Genomic DNA, 22,295 nt, shown 5'->3' with positions numbered 1-22,295 from the left:
CTCACTATTTAAAAAAAAATTATATTTTGCACTACTTATTTAATTTAACTATAGGTATATTTGCTATAATTTACTGCTTTTTTTCTATTACTGTGTATTGCATTGTACTGCTGCCGCAAAGTTAACACATTTCACGACATATGCTGGTGATATTAAATCTGTTTCTGTTTCTGAATCCGGATTTCCAGCATCTGCAGAATTATGGACAACCCTTCTTCCCGTGATGCCGAGCGGACACGGTCCCACTCGGCCTCTTTCATCTTGCCCTTCCTCCCAGTGGGCACCGCGACGATGATGGCGGCCGAGTCACTGGGCGCTGGGGAAGTGGCTAGAGATGTGCTAAGCGACGGCCTTCTGGAGCTGCTGAAGCCGGGCGTGAGGGAAGTGGACCAGCAGGTTCAGGCGGTGAGGTGCGGCCCCGGGTACGAGGGGAGGCGGAGGCGCAGCGAGCGCCTGTAGGCCCGACTAACGGTATCTTCTGTTTCCCGCAGGGAGAGCCAGGTAGAGCTGAGGGAGCAGATCGACCGGCTGGCGGAAGGTGAGGGACGAGGTGTCTGTGTGGGGAATCTGGGACAGGTGGGGAGGGAGAAGGGGTGAGGTGTCCGGGACAGGTGGGGGTAAGTCCCGGACAAATGAGGGGAGAGGGATTGAGGTGTCCGGGACAGGTGGGAGGGTGAGAGGGGATAGATCTCCGTATGGGGAGGGAGAGGGGTGAGGTGTATGGGAGGGGAGGGAAGGGAAGGGAGAGGAATATGGTGTCCGGGACAAGTGGGGGGAGTGGAGAGAGGATTTAGGGAAGAAAGGGGTCAGGGAGGTGCGGAAGAGAGGAGCTGAGAGAGTGGAGAGGGGACAGGGGTAGGGCAGAGTGAGAGAGGACAGAAGGTTCAGTGGGAGAGAGGGGAACTAACAGTCGGGTGAGAGAGTGGATGAGGGGGTCAGGTGAGGACGGGAGTGTGGGGAGGAGGAGATGGGTCAAGGGCAGAGAGGGAAATGGGGTGTTGATGTGCGAAAGGCTCTATTGGGCTGAGTGGACTCGCGGTAACGGCTGTGTGACCAGGTTGGTGATTCCTGTTCTTCCCAGAGCTCTGCAGGATAAATGAAGAGCAGAAAGTGTCCCTGGACCTGGATCCATACGTGAAGAAGCTGCTGAATGCCCGGCGGAGGGTGGTGCTCGTCAGCAACATCCTGCAGAACGCCCAGGTGGGAGGCAGAATTCCCATTCTTTGGATTTCCAGAAAATGGAAACTACTGCCCACTCTCCCGTTGCCACGTTCCATTCTGCAGAAACTCTGCTGTGCACACCAAACAGGATCCAGGGGCCTTTCACGCTGCGTGTCACTTCACAAGTTCCTCCGGTTCCCACCTCCCCTAACGTTGCCTACCCTACTCCTCACTCCAGCTTATTGCCCATCAAAGCCCTCACCCATGATTTCAAATTCAACTGCATACTGATGTAGATGGTGTCTTCATGGGCACCATCTTTGACAATGTCCCACATGGGAGGTTGGTCAAGAAGGTTCAGTTGGTTGGCATTTGGTGTGAGGTGGTCAACTGGATTACACATTGGCTTAGTGGGAGAAGCCAGAGGGTGACGTAGATGGTTGTCTCTGACCACTGGAGTGCCGCAGGGATCAGTACTGGGTCCGTTGTTTGTCATCTATATCAACGATCTGGATGATAATGTAAACTGGATAAATAAATTGGCTGATGTCACCAAGATTGAGGAGCTTCGTAATAGATAGTGAGGACGACTATCAAAGTTTGTGTGGGCTGAAAAAGAGCAGGTAGAATTTAATGCAGACAAGTGTGAGGACAAACCAGGGTAGAACTTACAAATTTGTTTAATTGTTATTTAGCTGTATATGAATTCAGCCAAACGAAACGGCGTTCCTCCTGGGCCAAGGTGCAAAACACAGAGCCCACAGCACAAGGCACATATACAACAGCAGTAAAATGCAGTCACACAAAAATATGGTCTACATCCCTGAGTCCATGAACATTGCAGGAAGCTACAGTCAGACGTAATATATCTTGTATTCTGGGAGGAGGGCAGCACCGATTCCAGTGTGGATGTCACGCCATTCCGCCTCCGACAGAGCACACTGACTCCGTGCTTCTTTCCTGGGCAGCTGTAAACAGACAACAGTGCGGTTTGAGGCCTATCCCTCTCTATGACCGAAGCCTTGCAGCCCCCCCCCCCCCCCCCCCAAGATTCACCAATAAAACAACGAATCAGACTTGTAGCATTCCACATGAAGCCTCTCCGTCACAGGCAGCATCACAATCTGCACCAAGTCCAACTCTTCAGCTTCTCTGCCAACGAGCAACTCGCTGATGAGGTAGACCTGCAGTCCTTTAAGTTCTTAATGTCCAGCGAGGTTGTGCAATCGTAAAATAATACATTTAAAAGAGGACAATAACACTCTTGGTTGGCCCCATAGAAGCCACTGCATCCAAGCAAGCCGTCATCTTACCAGAAGTCATTCCCACAGTTTTGAACAATAGAGCACTGAGCAGTGTGCTACAACAGAGGGATCTCCATAATTCCATGTAGTAAAGAAAACTTTTGTCACGTTACCCTTCATAAGTCAACGTATTGAGTACAGGAGTTCGGATGTTGTGTTGAAATTGTATAAGATGTTGGTGAGGCCTAATTTGAAGTATTGTGTCCAGTTTTTGCCACCTACCTACAGGAAAGATGTAAGTAAGATTGAAAGTGCAAAGAAACTTTACAAGGGTGTTGCTTGGGTTTGACCTGTTATAGGAAAAGGTTGAATAGGTTAGGACTTTATTCCTTGGAACATAGAAGATTGGGGGGGCAGATTTGATAGAGGTATACAAAATTATGAGGGGTATAGATAAGGTAAATGCAAGCAGGCTTTTTCTACTGAGGCCATGGGTTAAGAGTGAAAGGTGAAATGTTTAAGGGGAACATGAGGGGGGAACTTCTTTACTCAGGGTGGTGAGAGTGTGGAACGAGCTGCCAGCGCAAGTGGTTGATGCAGGGTCAATTTCGACTTTTAAGAAATTTGGATGGATATATGGATAGGAGGGGTATGCAGAGGTGTGGTCTTGGTGCAGGTGGATGAAACTTGGCAGATCAATGGTTCAGCATGACTAGATGGGCCAAAGGGCCCCTTTCTATGCTCAGTAACTCCATCAATGCCACGTGATGTACTCCAGTTCCTCCAGCACTTGTGTGTGTTGCTCAGTATTTCCAGTGTCTGCAGAAACTCTTGTGTTTGAGTTCTTCCAGCAGGTTGTGTTGCTCTGTGTCCCGGTCTCTTGTGTCTCCCTGTGCCTTGGTGCCCTGCATGTATCATGGTCTGTCTATAGAACATGGGGGGAGGGGGTGCTGATTGAACGCGGAACAGTACAGCACAGCAACAGGCCCTGTGGCCCACAGTTTTATGCTGAACTGATTAATCATTAAATGCCCAACTAAACTAATCTCTTCTGCCTACACAATGTCTTTATCCTTCCACTTTTCTCATATTTATGTGCTTATCTAAATATCTCTTAAGAGTCCCTAATGTATCTGCCTCTATCACCACCCCAGACAGCATATTCCAGTTTCCCACCGCTCTGTTTTTTAAAAACACTTGCTCCTTACAGCTCCTTTGAAATTATCCTTTCACCTTAAATGCACGCCCTCAGAGTCATTTCAACGCTGGGAAAAAGGTACGTCTGTCTGCTCCATCTATACCTGTCATAATCTTATAAACTTCTATCAGATCTCCTCCACTCCAGAGAAAATAACCCAGGTTTGTCCAACTTCTTTACCACTCAGAGGGGCTAGGGAAGTTGGGAATAGCTCTGGCTGTGTTCTCCCCCAGACGCTGTGGTTTCCCCTGCATTTTAATTTATTTTTTTCTGCTTTCGGGCTTGTTGCAGGAGCGGCTGAGGCGCCTGAACCACAGCGTTGCCAAGGAGACGGCCCGGCGGAAGGCCTACCTGGAGTCCGGGATCTATCTGCCGACTCCACCCAGCAAGTGAAGGCTCCCCGGCAGCAGCAGGACCAGCTCGCCACCGGCCGCTCAGGAGGAGAGAACTCAGTTCACACCGGGGGTGGGAAATGTTGCGTGCACTCGGATTGACATTAAACCGGTGGCCAGCGAGACTTCCTACTCTCCACAGTGTGCTGGGGTTGGCCACATCTCCTGAAGGCACGGAGTGAGGTGCTGCAACCCTACGCCCGTTGGCTTAGCGATCCCTCGCTCCAGCTTTCCTTTGCCCCCTTTTTGGGAGCAGGCTCGATGCTCCTATATCTGATAATTAAGCTCATCACCCCCTACTGGGGTACAGCAGATCACCAGACTCCCTTCATGTTGTCCCCGGGTGTAGCCCATCTTCCTCTCCCATGGATGAGGAGCTTCTGTTGGCGTTTCTGTAGCTCTGGGTTTTTACGGGATGGGTTGCTAACCGCACACCTTTCGCAGCCAACCTTGAAACCGTCCATGACAAAGTTCCTTCTATCTTGTGGTCCTTTTTTTTCTCGTCTGTTAAGACTCCCACCCTTCCCTGTTTCTCCTGAGCGCTTGTGCAAATGGGACCTCGCTGGGGAATCCTGCCCCTCTGCCGTAAACCTGCAGCCATCCATCCCAGGTCTGACCCAAAGTCGGGAGATTGGGAAGCACTGTGCAGGGTTATCGCACAGAGAATGAAGAGAGGTTCCTTGCATCTTTGCACACACCCCTCCCCTCCTCCACAATCAGCAACGTTTTCCAGGCCCTGTAATGCTCCGGAAGTCCTGCAGACAGCTATAGACAGATGTCGGGTTTCCACAGACTCTTTACATGTCTCCCCTTCGGTCAGTAGCAGTTGAAGAAGGAACCTTATTTTTTTGCTTTTTACTTCCCAAAGTGCAGGAGGACCTCGCGTAACGGCCGACAGAGGCAAGTACAGTGTGGCATTGTACTTGTGCGGTTGTAGTGACTTGCACACTTTCTGTACTGGAGGTAATCTGAGTGAATAAAATTACCAGACTATATCTAGCTCGGCCACTGTTTGCCAGTTTTTTTTTGCACCTCAGGAGATCCGCAGGAAGTTGTCAAGTGCAGAGCTTGCTGTCCATACAATCCAAAGAGCCACCAGCTTTTCCCCACCTTCTCACACCGAGTCCACATCCAGCATCTCTTGTCTCCTTAAGCTTTGGTCACTAGGAAAGGTGTCATTAAGACAGAAAGCACAAGGAAGTTTGCAAGAATGTTGCCAGGACTTTATTGTCACCAAAACAATTGATACTGGAGCGTACAATCATCACAGCGATATTTGATTCTGCGCTTCGCGCTCCCTGAAGTACAAATCAAAGTAAGTATAATAAAAATTTATTAAAAAATATTTGGAAGGTACGGCCCAGATCCGGATCAGGATATGTTCAGCAGTCTTATCACAGTTGGAAAGAAGCTGTTCCCAAATCTGGCCGTACGAATCTTCAAGCTCCTGAACCTTCTCCCAGAGGGAAGAGGGACAAAAAGTGTGTTGGCTGGGTGGGTTGCATCCTTGATTATCCTGGCAGCACTGCTCCGACAGCGTGCGGTGTAAAGTGAGTCCAAGGATGGAAGATTGGTTTGTGTGATGTGCTGGGCTATGTTCACGATCTTCTGCAGCTTCTTCCGACTTGGGGAAGGGTTGGCAGGCTTGAATTTATCCCTCGGGAGCATCGGCGTGACCTTATTTATTTATTCAGAGAACCAGCCCTGAGCCACGCTGCCCAGCAACACACTGACTTAACCCAAGCCCAATCACTGGACAATTTATAATGACTGATTAACCTACTAATCGGTGTGTCTTTGAACTGTGGGAGGAAACCGGAGCACCCGGAGGAAACGCAAGCCATTCATGGGGAGGATGTACACGTGGCACTGGAACTGAACTCCCAACTCTGATGTTAGTGTCGAACTAACCACTACAGTACCATGGTACCCGAGAGATGTTTAAAATCACGAGTGTAAGTCAGAAAGGCCCTTCAGCCCATCAATCCATGCTTACCAAGGTGTTCACTTAAGGTACTCCTATTTGCCCACATTTTGCCCCCATTCCTTTAAACCCTGTACTGTCCAATTATCTTTTCAGTAAGGGTAGCACGGAAGCGAAAGCGGTTAATGTGATGCTGACACTCTCTGTACATTCTCCCTGTGATTGTATGGATTCCCCCCCCATGATCCAGTGACGTGCCGGTTAGTAGCTAATTGGTCACACAGGTGTAATTGAGCGGCTTGAGCTCGAAGGACTGGTTACCGTGTTGTATCTCGAAATTTTTTTTTAAACTATTAAAAATCTATGGTGCACAGGATGAGTTGCCCATAACAGGTGTCTTGTCTGTCCGGAAGGAACACGTACCCAGGGGAGTATTTGTCCAGTAAGGCACCTCCCTCAGCCTCATGTCAACTGGCCCAGCATCTCCTCAGGTCTCCCCACCCCTGCTGGAGTGGCAGGGTGAGGACCACGGTCAGCCCTTCCCACCTTGTACTGATGTTCGTATTGATCCTGGGTCATCTACCCGAGTGTGCTTTTCCTGCCTCTGACTGCCTGGAAGGATCAGGGATTCAGGAATTCACAGTGAAAGACATACTTGGATTTGGCTTCCCAAAAAAGGTTGATTTGAAAAGTTACCATTCCTGATGCAAGTCAATGACTTAACAGTTCAGCATGGACTAGATGGGCCAAAGGGTCTTTCTCTGTACCGTCGTGTTTTATGACTCTAACCTCCCTTTCTTGACACACTGATTCACCTAATCAAAATCCCCCTGCAAATTTCTGGTAACGTTCATTTTCCACTGCACCATCACCTGCAAACTTACCCTGTTGTTGCTACTGATGACAAACGATTAATGGGCCGGTAGGGGAATTCTTCACCCAGAGAGTGGTGGGAGTGTGGAAGGAGCTGCCAGTGGAGGTGGGTTTGATTTAAGGGAGGTTTGGATAAGTATGTGGACGGGAGGTACAGGTCAGTGGGATGTGGACTAGATGGGCTGAAAGGCCTGTTTCAGACCTGTAGTGCTTTATGACTCTAACCTCAGCCTCCTTTGATGTGGGGAAACCAGCCTCTCGTAACTCCTGTCCTGGTGAATCTTGCTGCATCCTCTCTAGCTAAAGCACGTAGGTGAACACAATAGTTCGGGTGCAATCTCACCAATGTCTTAAACAGCCTTGTGCCCCACCGGACTGGTACCAGACAGCACCTTTACTTCCCTTTCAGGGAACAATATTGTGGTAAACTGGATCCAAAAAATGATGGATGACTTCAACTTAGTGGGCAGCAGGGAAAACTCCCAAACTCCCATAGTGGGCAGCAGGATCTGGTCCAGTTGGGAAAATGGCAGACGGAATTTAATGCAGACAAGTGCGAGGTGTTGAGACGACAAACCAGGGTAGGGCATACACAGCGGTAGGACACTGAGTGTGGTAGAACAGAGGGGTCGGGGAATGCCCCAAAGGTGATATCACGGGCAGGTAGGGTGATGAGGAGAGCTGGTTTTCACACATTGGCCTTCATAACTCAAAGTGTTGATTGCAGGAGTTGCAATGTTTGGTTGTAGACTCAGCCAGCTTCAGCTTTCTTCACCATCTGAACCTGAAAGTCCTCACTCAGCCATTCAGAAACAGCATTTTCCTCTCTGCCATCTGATTTTGGAACGGTCCGGGCACACTACCTCACTGTTCCGCCTTCAGATTTTGGAATGGTCCTGAACAGTTTTGGTCTTCACCCAAACAAAAAGAACTGCTCCTAGTTAGTCCCGATGAAGGGTTTCGGCCTGAAACATCGACTGTACTTCTTCCTATAGATGCTGCCTGGCCTGCTGCGTTCCACCAACATTTTGTGTGTGTTGCTTGAATTTCCAGCATCTGCAGATTTCCTCGTGTTTGTGTTCCTGCTCCTATTTTATCTGTTACCAAGCTAGAAGCCAGGGCGGGCAGCACAGCACAGATTCCAGAATGGTCCGTCCTCACTATTCCGCCTTCAGATTTCTCACAGTCCCTGTACACTACCTTACTATTGCTGTCATTTATCTTTGTAATTCATGGTAATTTGATGCCTTTGTGCTGTACTGCTGGTGCAAGACAAAATTCATATCAGTGATAATAAATCTGATTATGACTCTTCAACTTAGCAGCAGATAAAATGGCGCAGGAATTATTTTTGTTTGGGTAAAGACCAAAACTGTGCACAGTACTCCATAGTTTGGCCACACCAACGCCCCTCACATCTGCAATCCTACTCGGCGGCTCGGTAGCACCAGAGATAGGGGTTCAATTCCCGCCACTGTCTGTAAGAAGTCTGTACGTTCTCCCTGTGACTGTGGGTTTCCTCCGGTTTCCTCCCACGATCCAAAGATCGTGTTGGCATTAGTGAGTTGTGGGCATGCTAAGTTGATGCCTGCCACTTGCGGGCTGCCCCCAGCACATATTCAGACTCTGTTTGTCTTTGACGCAATGTGACAAATAAGGGTAATCTCTATTTAACAGAACTTCCCTGTTCTTAACTCCAGTCCCTTTTTACAGTGAAGGATAATGTGCACCTGCCTGAGCATCTCCATTCTACCATACGCAGGTATGCCTCACTCACAACTAGTAGGGTGAATCCAATTTGAACTTTGGTGATGAAGATTAGAATCGAGATGAAGAGTTTCTCTAGCTGGAGGGTGGTGATCATTGTCACAGACGGCTGTGGAGGCCAAGTCATAGGTGTATGAGCCTGAGGCTAACTTCAGAGATTGGGAAGATATTGGAGTCAATTATTAAGGATGAGGTTATGGAATACTTGGTGACACAAGGCAAGATAGAACACAGTCAGCATGGTTTGTTTAAGGGAAAATCTTACCCGACAAACCTATTGGAATTCTTTGAGGAGATTACAAGTAGGATCGACAAAGGTATTACAGGAAAGTTACTGATACAGTTAGAGCATTGGCTGATTGGTAGGAAGCAGCAAGTGGGAATAAAAGGATCGTTCTCTGTTTGGCTGCCGGTGACTAGTAGTGTTCCGCAGGGGTCGGTGTTGGGACCTTTTAACGCTGTACATCAATGATATAGATGGCTTTGTTGCCAAGTTTGCAGAAGATTGTTGGAGGGGCAGGTAGTGTTGAGGAAATGGGTAGGACTTGGACAGATTAGGAGAAGGGGCAAGAAAGTTGCAAATGAAATACAATGTTGAAAAATGCATGGTCATGCACTTTGGTAGTAGAAATAAATGTGCAGTTATTTTTCTAAACGGAGAAAATCCAAAAATCACCCTAAAGGTTAACTTGCAAGTTGAGTCGGTGGTGAGGAAGACAAATACCATGTTAGCATTCAATTCAAGAGGCCTAGAGTACAAGAGCAAAGATGTGATGCTAAGACACTATAAGACACTGGTAAGGCCTCACTATGAGTATTGTGAACAGTTTTGGGTTCATCATTTAAGAAAAGATGTGCTGGCATTGGAGAGGGTACAGAGGAGGTTCACAAGGATGATCCTGGGAATGAAAGGGTTATCATACAAGCAACTTCTGATGGGCCTGGATCTGTACTCACTGGAATTTAGAAGGATGGGGTGGGGGTGGAATCTCATTGAAATCTGTCAAATGTTGAAAGGCCTAGACAGAGAAGATGTAGAAAGGATGTTTCCCATAGTGGGAGAGTCTAGGACAAGAGGGCACAGCCTCAGGATAGAGGGGTGTCCATTTAAATCTGAGATGCAGAGAAATTTCTTTAGCCAGAAGGTGGTGAATTTGTGGTGTTACGAACCCCGTAACTGGGTCACTTACCAGCAAAGATAGAGAGGTCCGTTGAAGTCTGATGATACTATTTTTAACAGTATTTGTTAGTAAAAATACACAAAAATAATATCAATGCAAATATACAGATAATATACGTCGTCAATACTAAATCTAAAAGTGTGGGTATAATAATAATCAATAAGAAATAAGCTCTATCGTTGTCTAGGGGATAATGTATTGTCCGATGGAAATATAAAGTTCACTCAGTTCATGCAGGCTGCAGCCTTTGGGGACCGCTGGGTTGCAATGGTTGGAGAGAGAGAGAGAGATTTTGGGAGAAAAACTTGCCGGCTTTCCTTTTATGATTTTGATCCATCAGGAGTCCTGTTGGTGTGGCTGTTCACTTGTGGCCTCTCCTTTAGCTAAGCCGTTCTTCCGTGGTGAGCCCGCCAACCCAGGCAAGGGAGGACGCACACGAGCCCCCCATCGGCTGTCGCTATTAAATGCTGTCACGGGATTTCTAGTGTTTCTCCTGGTGTGTCTGAAGGGGTTGTTCCCCAGACCCTCTTTTATCCTTACTCACGGAGTCTCAGATGTCAATCAGGTTGGGATGATGCAATCCCTCAACCAGCCCACTCTGGTCGTCCCCTGAGGGGCTTCCATGAATAGTACAGTACTCAATACACAATTCCGTCTCCAAGAGACAATGGCTGTTATCAGTGGTTTTGTTTCGCTGAGGCCAGGACACATTCCAAACCCTGTGTATTCTGGACGTCTCTCTCTCATTTCCTGGGTCCCAGACCCGAATTAATAGCGATCTTGCGATTCTCAAAAAGGAGGGGGCGACTTTGTACCCTTCAGCCCCTCAGAGTTACTGCACATTCATAACTGTGGAATTTGTTACCACAGGCAGCTGTGGAGGCCGGGTCGTTGGGAGAAATTAAGGCAGAGATTGATAGGTTCATGATTGGAATGGCATCAAAGGTTATTGGGAGAAGGCCAGGGAGTGGAGCTGAGGAGGGGAGAAAAAGGATCAGCCAAGATTGAATGGCGGAACAGACTTGATGGGCCAAATGGCCTAATTCTGCCCCATGTCTTATGATCTTATATTTACAGTTGTTGATAGGTTCTTAATTAGTGAGGTTACAGGGGGAAGGCAGGAAAATGGATTTGATAGGGGTAAAAATCAGCCATGATTGAATGGCAGAGCAGACAAGTCTTAACTCCCCATGAAGAGCCTTTGCCTGAAATGCTGACTGTTAACTCTCTTCCATAGATTCTGCCTGACCTGCTGAGATCCTCCAGCATTTTGTGTGTGTTGCTCTGGATTTCCAGCATCTGCAGAATCTCTTGTGTTTTGAGATTTGATTATCATCCAATCAGCATCAAACGTCAATGGAGCAATGGAAGTCATCGTTGGCATCACCATCGCGCCACACTTACCCACACGCAGATTCTCAGTTTGATTCCGTTACACCACAGAAAGTCAAATTAAACTGCATCTCTTGTGTGTCCGCTGATCCCGATATCCCTGCATATTCCCACACATGTCCAGTTCTTAATCGACGCGCAATAAGTCTGGAGGCATCACGGCTTGGTACAGCAAATGCTCTGTGTGTGATCAGAAGAAACTGCAGAGAGTTGTGGACACAGCTCAGCACATCACAGGAACCAGCCTCCCCTCTGTCTACGTTTCTCACTGTCTCAGTAAAGCAGCCAGAGGCAACCAGTGATCCCACCCACCCCAGACATTCTCTCTTCTCTCTCCTATCAGGCTTGAAAGCACGGACCACGAGGATGGCTTCTATCCCACTTTTATCTGACTCCTGAGCTAATCTCTTGTACAGTATACACAAGAGAGTCTGTAGATGCTAGAAATTCGGAGTAACAACACCAAGTGCTGGAGGAGCTGGACTGACGAAGGGTCCTGGCTCGAAACATCAACTCTATTCCTTTCCATCGACGCTGCCTGACCTGCTGAGTTCTTCCAGCATTGCTTTAGTACAATAAGATACCTCTTGTTCTCACAATCTACCTCGCTAAGATCTTGCAGTCTATTGTTTACCTGCTCTGGACTCATTCAGCTGTTTTTACACATTGTAGTCACTGGGTATATTTAAACCAGACGACGGGAGGCTCTTGATCAGTCAGGATGTCAAGGGTTGCAAGGATAGGCAGGAGAATAGGGTTGAGAGGGATAATAAATCAGCCATGATGGAATAGCAGAGCAGATTTGATGGGCTGAATGGTCTAATTCTGCTCCTGTGACTTATGATTATTGATTTGCCTTTTTCTAGCTCAAGGCACTGTGAAATGATTTGATTCATGTAAACAGAGTGTATAAGGTAACAAAAGTGAGTGGGAAGTTGGATGATTGGGAATCTTTTAAAATCCAACAAAAGGCAACCCAAAAAAAGATATAAGAAGGGAAAAGATGAAATATGATGGAAAAGTAGTCAATAGTATAAAGCAGGATACCAGAAGTTTTTTATAAAGAGTAAAAGGGAGTTGAGAATTGATATTGGACCACTGGAAAATGATGTTGGTGAGGTAGAAATGGGGACAGAGAAATGGCAGATGAACATAATGAGTAATTTATATCAGTCTTCACTGTGGAAGACACTAGCAGTGTGCCAGAGGTCTGTGAGTGTCAGGGAGCAGGAATGAGAGCCATTGCTATTACAAAGGAAAAAGTGCGGGCAAACTGAAAGGTCTTACGGTGGATAAATCACTTGGACCAGATGGACTACAGCCCAGAGTCCTGAGAGAGGTTGCTGAAGAGATAATGGATGCATTGGTCATGATCTTTCAAGAATCACTTGATTCTGGCATGGTCCCAGCGGGCTGGAAGGTGGCAAATGTCACTCCAATCTTTAAGAAGGGAGGAAGGCAAAAGAAAGGAAATTATAGGCCAGTTAGCTTAACCTCAGTGGTTGGGAAATTGTTAAGTCAATTATTAAGGACAAGGTTTTGTGGTACTTGGAGACTGATGATAAAGTAAGTCAAAATCAGCATGGTTTTTGTAAGGAGAAATCTTGCCTGACAAATCTGTTCGAGTTCTTCAGGGAAGTAACAAGCAGGGTGGACAAAGGAGAGGCAGTGGATGTCATTTACTTGGATTTCCAGAAGGTATTTGATAAGGTACCACAGATGAGGCTGCTTAACAAGATAAAATCCTATGGCGTTACAGGAAAGATACTGGCATGGATAGAGGAATGGCTGACAGGCAGGAGGCAGTGAGTGGGAATAAAATGGGCCTTTTCTGGTTGGCTGCCACTGACTAGTGGTGTTCCTCAGGGTCAGTATTGGGACCACTACTTTGCACATTGTTTGTCAGTGATTTGGATAATGGAATTGATTACTTTGTGGCAAAGTTTTCATATGATATGAAGATAGGTGGAGGGGTAGGTAGTGCTGAGGGAGCAATGCGATTGCAACAGGACATAGACAAATTGCAAGAATGGGCAAGAAGTGTCAGATGGAATCCAGTGTTGGGAAATGTATGATAATGCATTTAGATGACAGGAACAACAGTGCAGACTATTATCTAAATTGGGAGAAGGTTCAAACATCAGAGGTTGAGGGACTTTGGCGTCCTTGTGCAAGACTCCCAGAAGGTTAATTCACAGGTTGAGTCTGTGGTAAAGAAGGCAAATGCAATGTTGGCATTTATTTCAAGGGGAATAGAATATAAAAACAAGGAGATAATTCTGAAGCTTTATAAGACACTAGTCAGGCCGGACTTTGTGTATTGTGTTACAAATGAGGAACAACTCTGATGGGCAGAAGGGTGCAAAGTTGCCCCCCCACCTTTTGGAGAAATCGCAAATCACTACTATTTCAAGGCTGCTACCAAGGAAATGAAAGGGACAAAAGGAAATCTGCCAGGGCAGTTGTTATTGATAACAGCTCATGAAAATTAATGAGAGAGAGAGAGCTCAGAGATACACAAAGTGGAATGTCTCCTATTGACAAAAGGAGAGATTTACTGCTATTGTCTCTTGGAGAAGGATTGTTTATTGAGTACTGTTTTATTCATTGAAACTCCTCAGGGGGCAACCAGAGTGGGCTGGTTTGATGGGTTGCATCATCCCAACCTGATTGACACCTGAGACCCCGTGAGTGGGGATAAAAGTAGGGTCTGGGGCAACACCCCCTCAGTCACACCAGGAGAAATGCTAGTGAGCATCAGAACCCCCACGAGACAGGATGGGAGATCGGAGACCGAACGAAGGGTCGGTAAATTTTAACTCACAGTGTTTTTTGTAGCGAGACCGGTGGGGGCTTGTGTGTGTGTCCACCCTTGCCTGGGTGACGAGTCCACCACGGAAGAATGGTCTAGCTAAAGGACGGAGGGGTCATACGTGAATGGCCACAGCAACAACGCATCGACGGATCAAAATCGTAAAGGAAAGTTGGCAAGTCAATAGCTGTTACTGTTCTCTCTCTCTCAAACAATTGCAACACAGCGACCAACAACTACCGCAGCCTGCATGAACTGAACTGAACTTTATATTTCCATCGGACAATTCATTATCCCCTAGACAACGATAGAGCTTATTTCTTATTGATTATTATTATACCCGGACTTTTAGGTTTAGTATTGATTACGTATATTATCTGTATATTTGCATTGATATTATTTTTGTGTATTTTTACTAATAAATACTGTTGAAAATAGTATCACCAGACTCCAACGGACACTTCTATCTTTGCTGGTAAGACACCCAGTTACGGGGTTCGTAACAATTGTCAACAGTTTTTGGCCCCTTATCACAGAAAGGATGTGTTGTCATTGGAGAGAGCCCAGAGGGGGTTCACGAGGATGATTCCAGGAATGAAGGGTTAACATATGAGAAGCGTTTGGCACCTTTGACCCTGTACTCACTGGAGTTTAGAAGAATTTGGGGGGGGAGGGGGATCTCATTGAAACCTACCAAATGTTGAAAGGACTAGATAGGGTGGGTGTGGAGAGGAGGTTTCCTGTAGTGGGGGTATCCAGAACTGGAGGGCACAGCCTCAGAATTGAGGGGTGATCTTTCAAAACAAAGGAAAGGAGGAATTTTTTAACCAGAGAGTGGTGAATCTGTGGAATGTTCTGCCACAGACTGTGGTGAAGGCCAAGTCCGTGGGTGTATTTAAAGCGGAAGTTGATTGTTTTCAGGGCACCAAAGGAGATAGTGAGAAGGCAAGTGTATTGGGTTGAGTGGGATCTGGGATCAGCCATGATGGAATGGTGGAGCAGACTCAATGGGCTGAATGGCCTGATTTTGCTATGTATGCAAGACAGGATGTTCACTGTATCTTGGTACATGTAACAACAGTAAACCAATTTCACTATCAATAAGTGCCACTACTGCATCTTGCTACACCACTACCCTGGGAGCCTGTTCCAGGTCAGGGGATACAGTATACACAGCCTCATTTTCCTCTCTCAATGTTCTGTTAACCCCTTAAGTTTCCATTCATTTTTGCTGCCTTCAATTCCTTTGGCATTAAGAGAACCCTTTGTCTTCTTGAATACTGATTAATGATTTGACCTCCGCTAGCTACTGCCAGAGAAAGCAACCCGTTCACCATCCCATGAATGAATACTTTTCCCTGATCCTGTGTATACATTCAGTGGCCACTTTATTAAGTACACCTGCACGTTAATACAAATATCTAATCAGCCAATTATGCGGCAGATATTTTAGAACTCAGCTCAGGTCTGAGTAGGGATCAAGTCTCTGGTACAGTTTGGGGCTGAGCTGTCCTGTTCAAAATTCCTGGGGTATTGTGTACGGTTCAGCTCGACCCATTACAGATTTGGTTTAATTGGGGTGGGCATCGTGGCAGGCACCAACATTGTGAGACGAGGGGAAATACCTGTAAGAATCATAGGGCACTATAGCACAGAAGCAGGCCGCTCTGCCCATCTAGTTCATGCCAGCGTGTTTTTTCCCCTGCGTAATTGCATTTATCTGCAAGCGGGCCAAAGCCTTCCACACCCCATCTTACCCAATAAATCTCCCATGAATGTTACAGTTGAAACCGCTTCCGCTGGCAGCTCATTCCACACTCTGAGTGAAGGAGTTTCTCCCTCAATATTTCAAGTTCAAGCTTATTGTTAACAGACTGTACATATATACAACCAAAGGAACCAAACGTTTCCCCTGGAGTACCCACAGATCATATATCACACACATAGCACATAAAACAAAATATTACAACAAAAGGTTAATAAAAATATAACTTTTTTACACTACTTCTGTTACTTTCATCTTTCACCCTAAACCTGTAATAACATTTGCCAACTTGAGATAGTACCTTTTTATGCATTTATAAGAAAATCTGAAAATTGCTTTAAATTGGCATGAAATTTTAACTTTTAATCTTTAATGCCATAAGTATAAAGATTTTTAAAAAAACGTAGCAGAGGATGGTTTCGATCCATCGACCTCTGGGTTATGGGCCCAGCACGCTTCCGCTGCGCCACTCTGCTCACATGGTGAATAATGTGAAACATTGTTACTGAAATAGAGACGTCACCCAGGTAGGTTGTTTTCATTGGTTGCTTTGTTTCATATATTGGCAGCTCGGGACGTCAACGTCAGTTATGCAGCGACGCGTCGAAGGTGAGGTCGCGTTTCTGGCGTGTCCGCGTTTCTCCTAGCAACCGCTAGGCCTAGGTTGTCGGGGCGCGTTCTCCGTCCACCTTTCCTTGCGGCCCATTCTTCTTCATTCCCCACATTCCTCAGGTCCCCCATCCCCATTTCCTAGACCAGTGACCCCGCAGACACATAAGCTGAGGCACTGGAGTTCAGTTGCAGCCTCCTCTGTACGTCCTCCCCACAAACATTGAACAATACAGCACAGTACAGGCCCTTCGGCCCACAATTTTGTGCTGACCCTTAAACCCCGCCTCCCATATAACCCCCCCCCCCCCACCTTAAATTCCTCCATTTAAGGAAACCCTGGGTTGGTACCGATCAGTGGGTTAATTGGCCTATGACTAGGTTAGGGTTAAATAGGCTAACATGAGGAAATCTGCAGATGCTGGAAATTCAAGCAACACACACAAAATGCTGTTGGAACACAGCAGGCCAGGCAGCGTCTATAAGGAGAAGCACTGTCGACGTTTCGAGCCGAGACCCTTCGTCAGGACTCACTGAAAGAAGATAGTAAGAGATTTGAAAGTGGGAGGGGGAAACGCGAAATGATAGAAGACAGGAGGGGGTGGGATGAAGCTAAGAGCTGGAAAGGTGATTGGCGAAAGTGATAACAGCTGGAGAGGGAAAGGATCATGGGACGGGAGGCCTAGGGAGAAAGAAAGTGGGAGGGGAGCACTAGAGGGAGATGGAGAACAGGCAAGGAGTGATTGTGAGAGGGGCAGAGAGAGAGAAAAGGGGAGGGGGAATAATAAGTAAGTGATGGGGTAAGAACTACGCTCTGTCCGCCAGAGAAAGCAGGATCTCCCAGTGGCCACACATTTTAATTCCATGTCCAATTCGCATTCTGTTATGTCTATCCATGGCCTTCTCTACTGTCAAGATGAAGCCACACTCAGGTTGGAGGAACAACACCTTATATACCGGGTGGGTAGCCTCCAACCTGATGGCATGAACATTGATTTCTCTAACTTCTATTCATGCCCCCCTCCCCTTCTTACCCCCATCCCTGATTTATTTACTATTCTCCCCTTTTTTCTCTCTCTCTGCCCCTCTCACAATCACTCCTTGCCTGTACTCCATCTCCCTCTGGTGCTCCCCTCCCTCTTTCTTTCTCCCTAGGCCTCCCGTCCCATGATCCTCTCCCTCCTCCAGCTGTGTATCCCTTTTGCTAATCTACTCCCCAGCTCTCAGCTTCATCCTTCCCCCTCCTGTCTTCTATTATTTCAGATTTCCCCCTCCCCCTCCCACTTTCAAATCTCTTACTATCTCTTCCTTCAGTTAGTTCTGACGAAGAGTCTCGGCCTGAAACGTCGACAGTGCTTCTTCCTATAGATGCTGCCTGGCCTGCTGCGTTCCACCAGCTTCTTGTGTGTGTTGTGAGGGTTAAATAGGTGGGTTGCTGGGTGGTGTGGCTCCAAAGGCTGGAAAGGCCTGTTCCTCACTGCTTTAAAATTAACTTTGTGCGCACCTAATGAAGCATTAACATACATGTATATAGTTTAGAAATAGGGCAGTACAGATATAATTAGTTTGATTGCAGCCATGATAACTGTTAGTACAATAAACCTGGGCTAATTTCTAGAATTAAAAGTGTGTTCTTTCATGAACAGCTAATGAAATTAGATCCCAAAACATAGAAATAGGCCCTTCAGCCCACAATGTGGTGCGAAACCAAATGGCCAACTAAACGAATCTCCTCCGTCTACACAATGTCCATTTTCCTCATTCATGTCCCTAGTATTTCTGCCTCTGCCAACACCCAGACAGTATATTTCAGCCACCAACCTCTCTCTGTGTAAAAGCATTTGCCCCTCACAACTCCTTTAAAATTAACCCCCACCCACCACCTTAAATACATGCTTTTGTGTTAGTCATTTCAACCCTGGGAAAAAGATACTGTCTGTCTACTCTACTCTGCCTCTAGAAATCTTATAAAAGTCTTCATCAGATCTCCCTTCAGCCTCCACCGCTCCAGAGAAAACAACCCAAATTTACCCAGCTCTCCTGCCCTCGAATCCAGGTAGCATCCTGGTAAAGCTTTCCCACATCTCTCCAAAGCCTCGACATGAGATGATCAGAACCGTATGTAATTGTCGCCATCCATAATAGATTAAAATATCTGAATAACTGGGCCCAGAACACCCACACTCGACTAACAACTCTACAATACTTACATTTTACTTGTGCACAAGGAGACTAGCCAGTCTCTGTCGCTACACTGTTCTGAAGACAGGGCAGTGAACTGCTATTTCCGTACAGAACTGGCCTGTCAATTACGGATATTCACCATTTGGTTATTTGTACGTGTTTGAATTCCTCACTTGAAATATCAGTTGCCGATCACAACAGAGGTGTGAAGTCAATAGAAACTACAAGCTGACAGTCGATGATATTTTTAAGTTAGTAAAGGAATTGTCCCTCAGTTGTGTGTGTTTCACATCCTTTAGTTATTCCTATCTCGTCTGTGTCTAGCACCCTGTACCGTGCTCCTCTAGGTTGATTACACATTGCCACAATTATTCTCACGTCTGTCTGCTGTACGCAAAGTTGGTTCCAAAGGCCTCACTTCAAAAGGTCTGCCATGTCTGGGTTTGATTAAACACCCCTGTGGTCATCCTCACCAGGATGTTGTCTCTAACCCTTGCCTTACCACAACTTCCTCACAATACTCCAGAGCTGTAGACTCGTATTGTTTGGAGGTATCCTTTCGAGTTCAGAAGAACGAGGGGTGATCTTACTGAAACATCTCGGATCCCGAGGGGGTAGGCACTATGTGGGATTGTTTCCAATGGTGAGAGGACCTTGAATAAAGTAGCATAGTTACAAGACTGGGGGGGTGGGAGGGTTCTCTTGTGTTGAAACAACATCTCGCAGGGAGGTGTATCTCTACTCCAGAGCATAGGGTAGACCGAATTACTGGGGAATTTAAACAGGTAGATAAATTTACAAAGAAACACACACAAAATGGTTGAGGAGCTCAGCAGGCCAGGCAGCATTTATGGAGAAGAATAAGGAGTCAATGTTTCCGGACTGACGAAGGGTCTTGGCCCACACTGTTGACTGTTCACTCTTCTCCACAGACGCTGCCTGACTGGCTGAGTTCATTTTGTGTGTGTTGCTTTGACTTCTAGCATCTGCAGACTTCCTCTTGTTTGAGATTTACAAGGATGTTGCCAGGGCTTGAGGACCTGAGTTATAGGGGAAGGTTGAATTTGCTAGGACTTTACTCCCTAGATCGTAGATGAACGAGGGAAAAATTTGAAAAAGCTATTCCAAATTATGAGAAGCAGGCTTTTCCCACCGAGGTTGGGTAAGACTAGAACTAGAGGTTACATTTTTAAGGGCAAAGGGTAAAATGTTTAAGGGGAACATGAGGGGTGAATTTCTTCACTCAAGAGTGGTGAAAGTGTGGAACGAGCTGCCAGTGGAAGTGGCGAGCGTGAGTTCGATTTCAACTCTTAAGAGGAATTTGGATAGGTACATGGATGGGAGGGGTATGGAGGGCTTTGATCTGGGTGCAGGTCAATAGGACTAGTCAGAATATTAGTCTGGCATAGATGGGCCAAGGGGCCTGTTTCTGTGCTGTAGTGTTCTATGACTCTAAATATTTGAAAGCTTAGAGAACTGAGCAGATCAGCCAAGATCATATCAAATGTTGAAACAGATTTTAAGGGCTGAATGGCCTGTTCCTCGCTATTATTTTCTTACATTCTGTGCTCTCTCCCCATACTACTGTATATTATTGATAAAACATTGGCCATAAAGAAGTCTGGCCAGGAGTGATCTTGGTGAGAAGTGTTGTAGCTGCCCAGGGGAGAGGTGCTGAAGGCGGTCCGGGGGACTCCATGCTGAGTCAGGGCTGCCCTCCAGTGTTCGCTCAGTGGGAGACAAGCTGGATTGCGTCGTCTGCAGCTACACAGGCACGTGATGATCGGACAGCTGCGGACTTGCTCTTGCCGATAACATCTGTCCACCGTCACTCTGCAGGATACGACACTCAGGAACTGGAGCTACCTGTTTGGGTGTGTAAAGGGCTGGGTTGATCAGACCCAAACCGATTCAAGTGTCCAAGGAATGTGGTAATGCATGTATAAGCACAACAAAGCAACTTGAGCCTAATTTATTATCATAAAAATAGAAAGCACAAATAAACCACACTAAATACCACGTTGTAAAGCTACAGACATTGCCACAAAGATTTCAGGGCTCGCGATTCTCAGCCGCCACTTGACTGTCACCGCTGTCGGGGTAGCTCTGAATTCCGACTCGTGAAATCACCCTGCGTCCATCTGAGGCACCTATTGATCATGATCCTCGGTCTCAGTGAGGTCCCAAGATCCGAGGGAGAAGCACCTCAATAAGAAGAGGTTTAATCCACAAGCACAGAAAGAGATTTTGTTCTCATGCCATTAGTGCCTGAGGCCAAGAAAGAATCCAGAGGCTATTAACAAACCTATAGCACAAGAAGAGAGCTATCAAACCTATAGCATTTAACTTGTAGACACTTTACATGCGTGCACACAAAGAGCTAAAGTGCAACTTGGAATTATTCACTTTCAGCTAATATTAACTGCTATTTTGCACAGTGTGTGTTATATGCACCTTGTATGACTGTCGGTAGAGTGTTTTGCACCTTGGCCCCAGAGTAAAACTGTTTCATTCGGCTGTTTCCATGTGCAGTTGAATGACAATTCAACTGGATCATCCACATGAAAGGTTGCCGTAGAAAAGCAGCGTCCATCATCAGAGATCCTCACCACCCAGACCATGCTCTCTTCTCACTGCTGCCATCAGGTAGAAGGTATAGGAGCCTCAGGACCCACACCACTAGGTTCAAGAACAGTTACCACCCCTCAGCCATCAGGCTTTGGAACAAAAGGGGATAACTACACTCCCTTATACACTCTCTTATCTTGTCATTCCATGCTCGTTATTTATTGCTATTTATGTATTATTGGCATTTGCAGTTTGTTTACAGATCCTGTTTACAGTTACTGTTCTATAGATTTGCTAAGTATGCCCGCAGAAGTATCCCAGTGTTGTATGTGGTGACATGTATGACTCTGATAATAAATTTTACTTTGAACGTCTTGTACTGCGGATCATTCTGCGGATGTGCATTTTTTTTTAAAGCATTAAAGTGTAATCAATTCCTCTTCAATGCCATAATTGATTTCCCCCCTCCATATCGAGTAGCACGCAATAACCAGCCTCTTCACCCGAGTTCCTTGGCTAAATCTGTTACATTCATATCCACGGGGCTCCTGACGGCTCTCTCAATGTCATCTAGTTTTTGACTCATTTTGCCTACATTCAGCCATACACGAAAACAGGCAATTAAAGCAGCGTTACTCCAGGGCCAAGTGCAAAGCACAGTGCTAGCTCAAAACACACAGAGCACGTATAAGATAGGAAGGTCCAGCCAAGCGACAAGAGTCCAAACAACGCCGCTGAAATCTGCAGACAACAGAACGTGTCTTCTGCTGAGCGAACACTGGGGGGCAGCACCGAGCCCAGCTTGGACTCCGTGCCACACCACCCCAGCTCTGACGCCTCCCTCACGGGCTGTAAACAGGCGACACCGTGGCTGGAGGCCTAGTTCTCGCACATACGGTATCACTAAAATACAGCCACGCTATATATAGTGAAAAATCATACAGGGATACCTATGTTGGTTTTAGGGTAGGTCTCTAAAAGCTCAGAACAGGGTTTTTTTTCAGGAGAAAAGAGGGGCAGAGGAGATTACTGGTAGGGTCCAGGAGACAATAGAAAGGGCAAGAGGAGCACAAGAGCGTTTTGATGAGTTGGAGGATCACAGGAAGAGTAGGAGCGTGAGAGGGTCTCAGAGATACAGCAATAAGCATGGGGGCTGCAGGCAATTAAAGAGGGAGTGACTGGAGGTTACAGCTGTGAAGATTTGAGGGTCAAAGAAAAACAAATG

General features: G+C 46.5%; 1 protein-coding gene and 1 non-coding gene across 2 annotated transcripts; one reads left to right on the top strand and one right to left on the bottom strand.

The window, feature by feature from the left end:
- Positions 1-232: 232 nt before the first annotated feature.
- Positions 233-4,994, top strand: snapin (SNAP associated protein). The gene is made up of 4 exons (XM_073061133.1): positions 233-410; positions 492-538; positions 1,082-1,200; positions 3,895-4,994. The coding sequence occupies exons 1-4, from the start codon at positions 292-294 to the stop codon at positions 3,994-3,996; spliced, it is 387 nt and encodes a 128-aa protein (XP_072917234.1). The 5' UTR covers positions 233-291; the 3' UTR covers positions 3,997-4,994.
- An 11,119-nt stretch (positions 4,995-16,113) lies between these two features.
- trnam-cau (transfer RNA methionine (anticodon CAU)) lies at positions 16,114-16,185 on the bottom strand. The gene has a single exon. It is a non-coding gene; the product is annotated as a tRNA-Met (tRNA).
- Between the last annotated feature and the right edge of the window lie 6,110 nt (positions 16,186-22,295).

The sequence above is a fragment of the Hemitrygon akajei genome, chromosome 11 (genome assembly GCF_048418815.1).
Source record: "Hemitrygon akajei chromosome 11, sHemAka1.3, whole genome shotgun sequence".
Lineage (NCBI taxonomy): Eukaryota > Metazoa > Chordata > Chondrichthyes > Myliobatiformes > Dasyatidae > Hemitrygon > Hemitrygon akajei.
This window is presented reverse-complemented; position numbering and strand designations above follow the sequence as displayed.

Bases quoted from the DNA above. Each gene is read 5' to 3' on its own strand.
- snapin (XM_073061133.1), top strand. From the start codon at position 292: ATGATGGCGGCCGAGTCACTGGGCGCTGGGGAAGTGGCTAGAGATGTG. The intron at 539-1,081 runs GTGAGGGACGAG...TGTTCTTCCCAG, and splicing joins GATCGACCGGCTGGCGGAAG to AGCTCTGCAGGATAAATGAA. The intron at 1,201-3,894 runs GTGGGAGGCAGA...GGCTTGTTGCAG, and splicing joins ACATCCTGCAGAACGCCCAG to GAGCGGCTGAGGCGCCTGAA.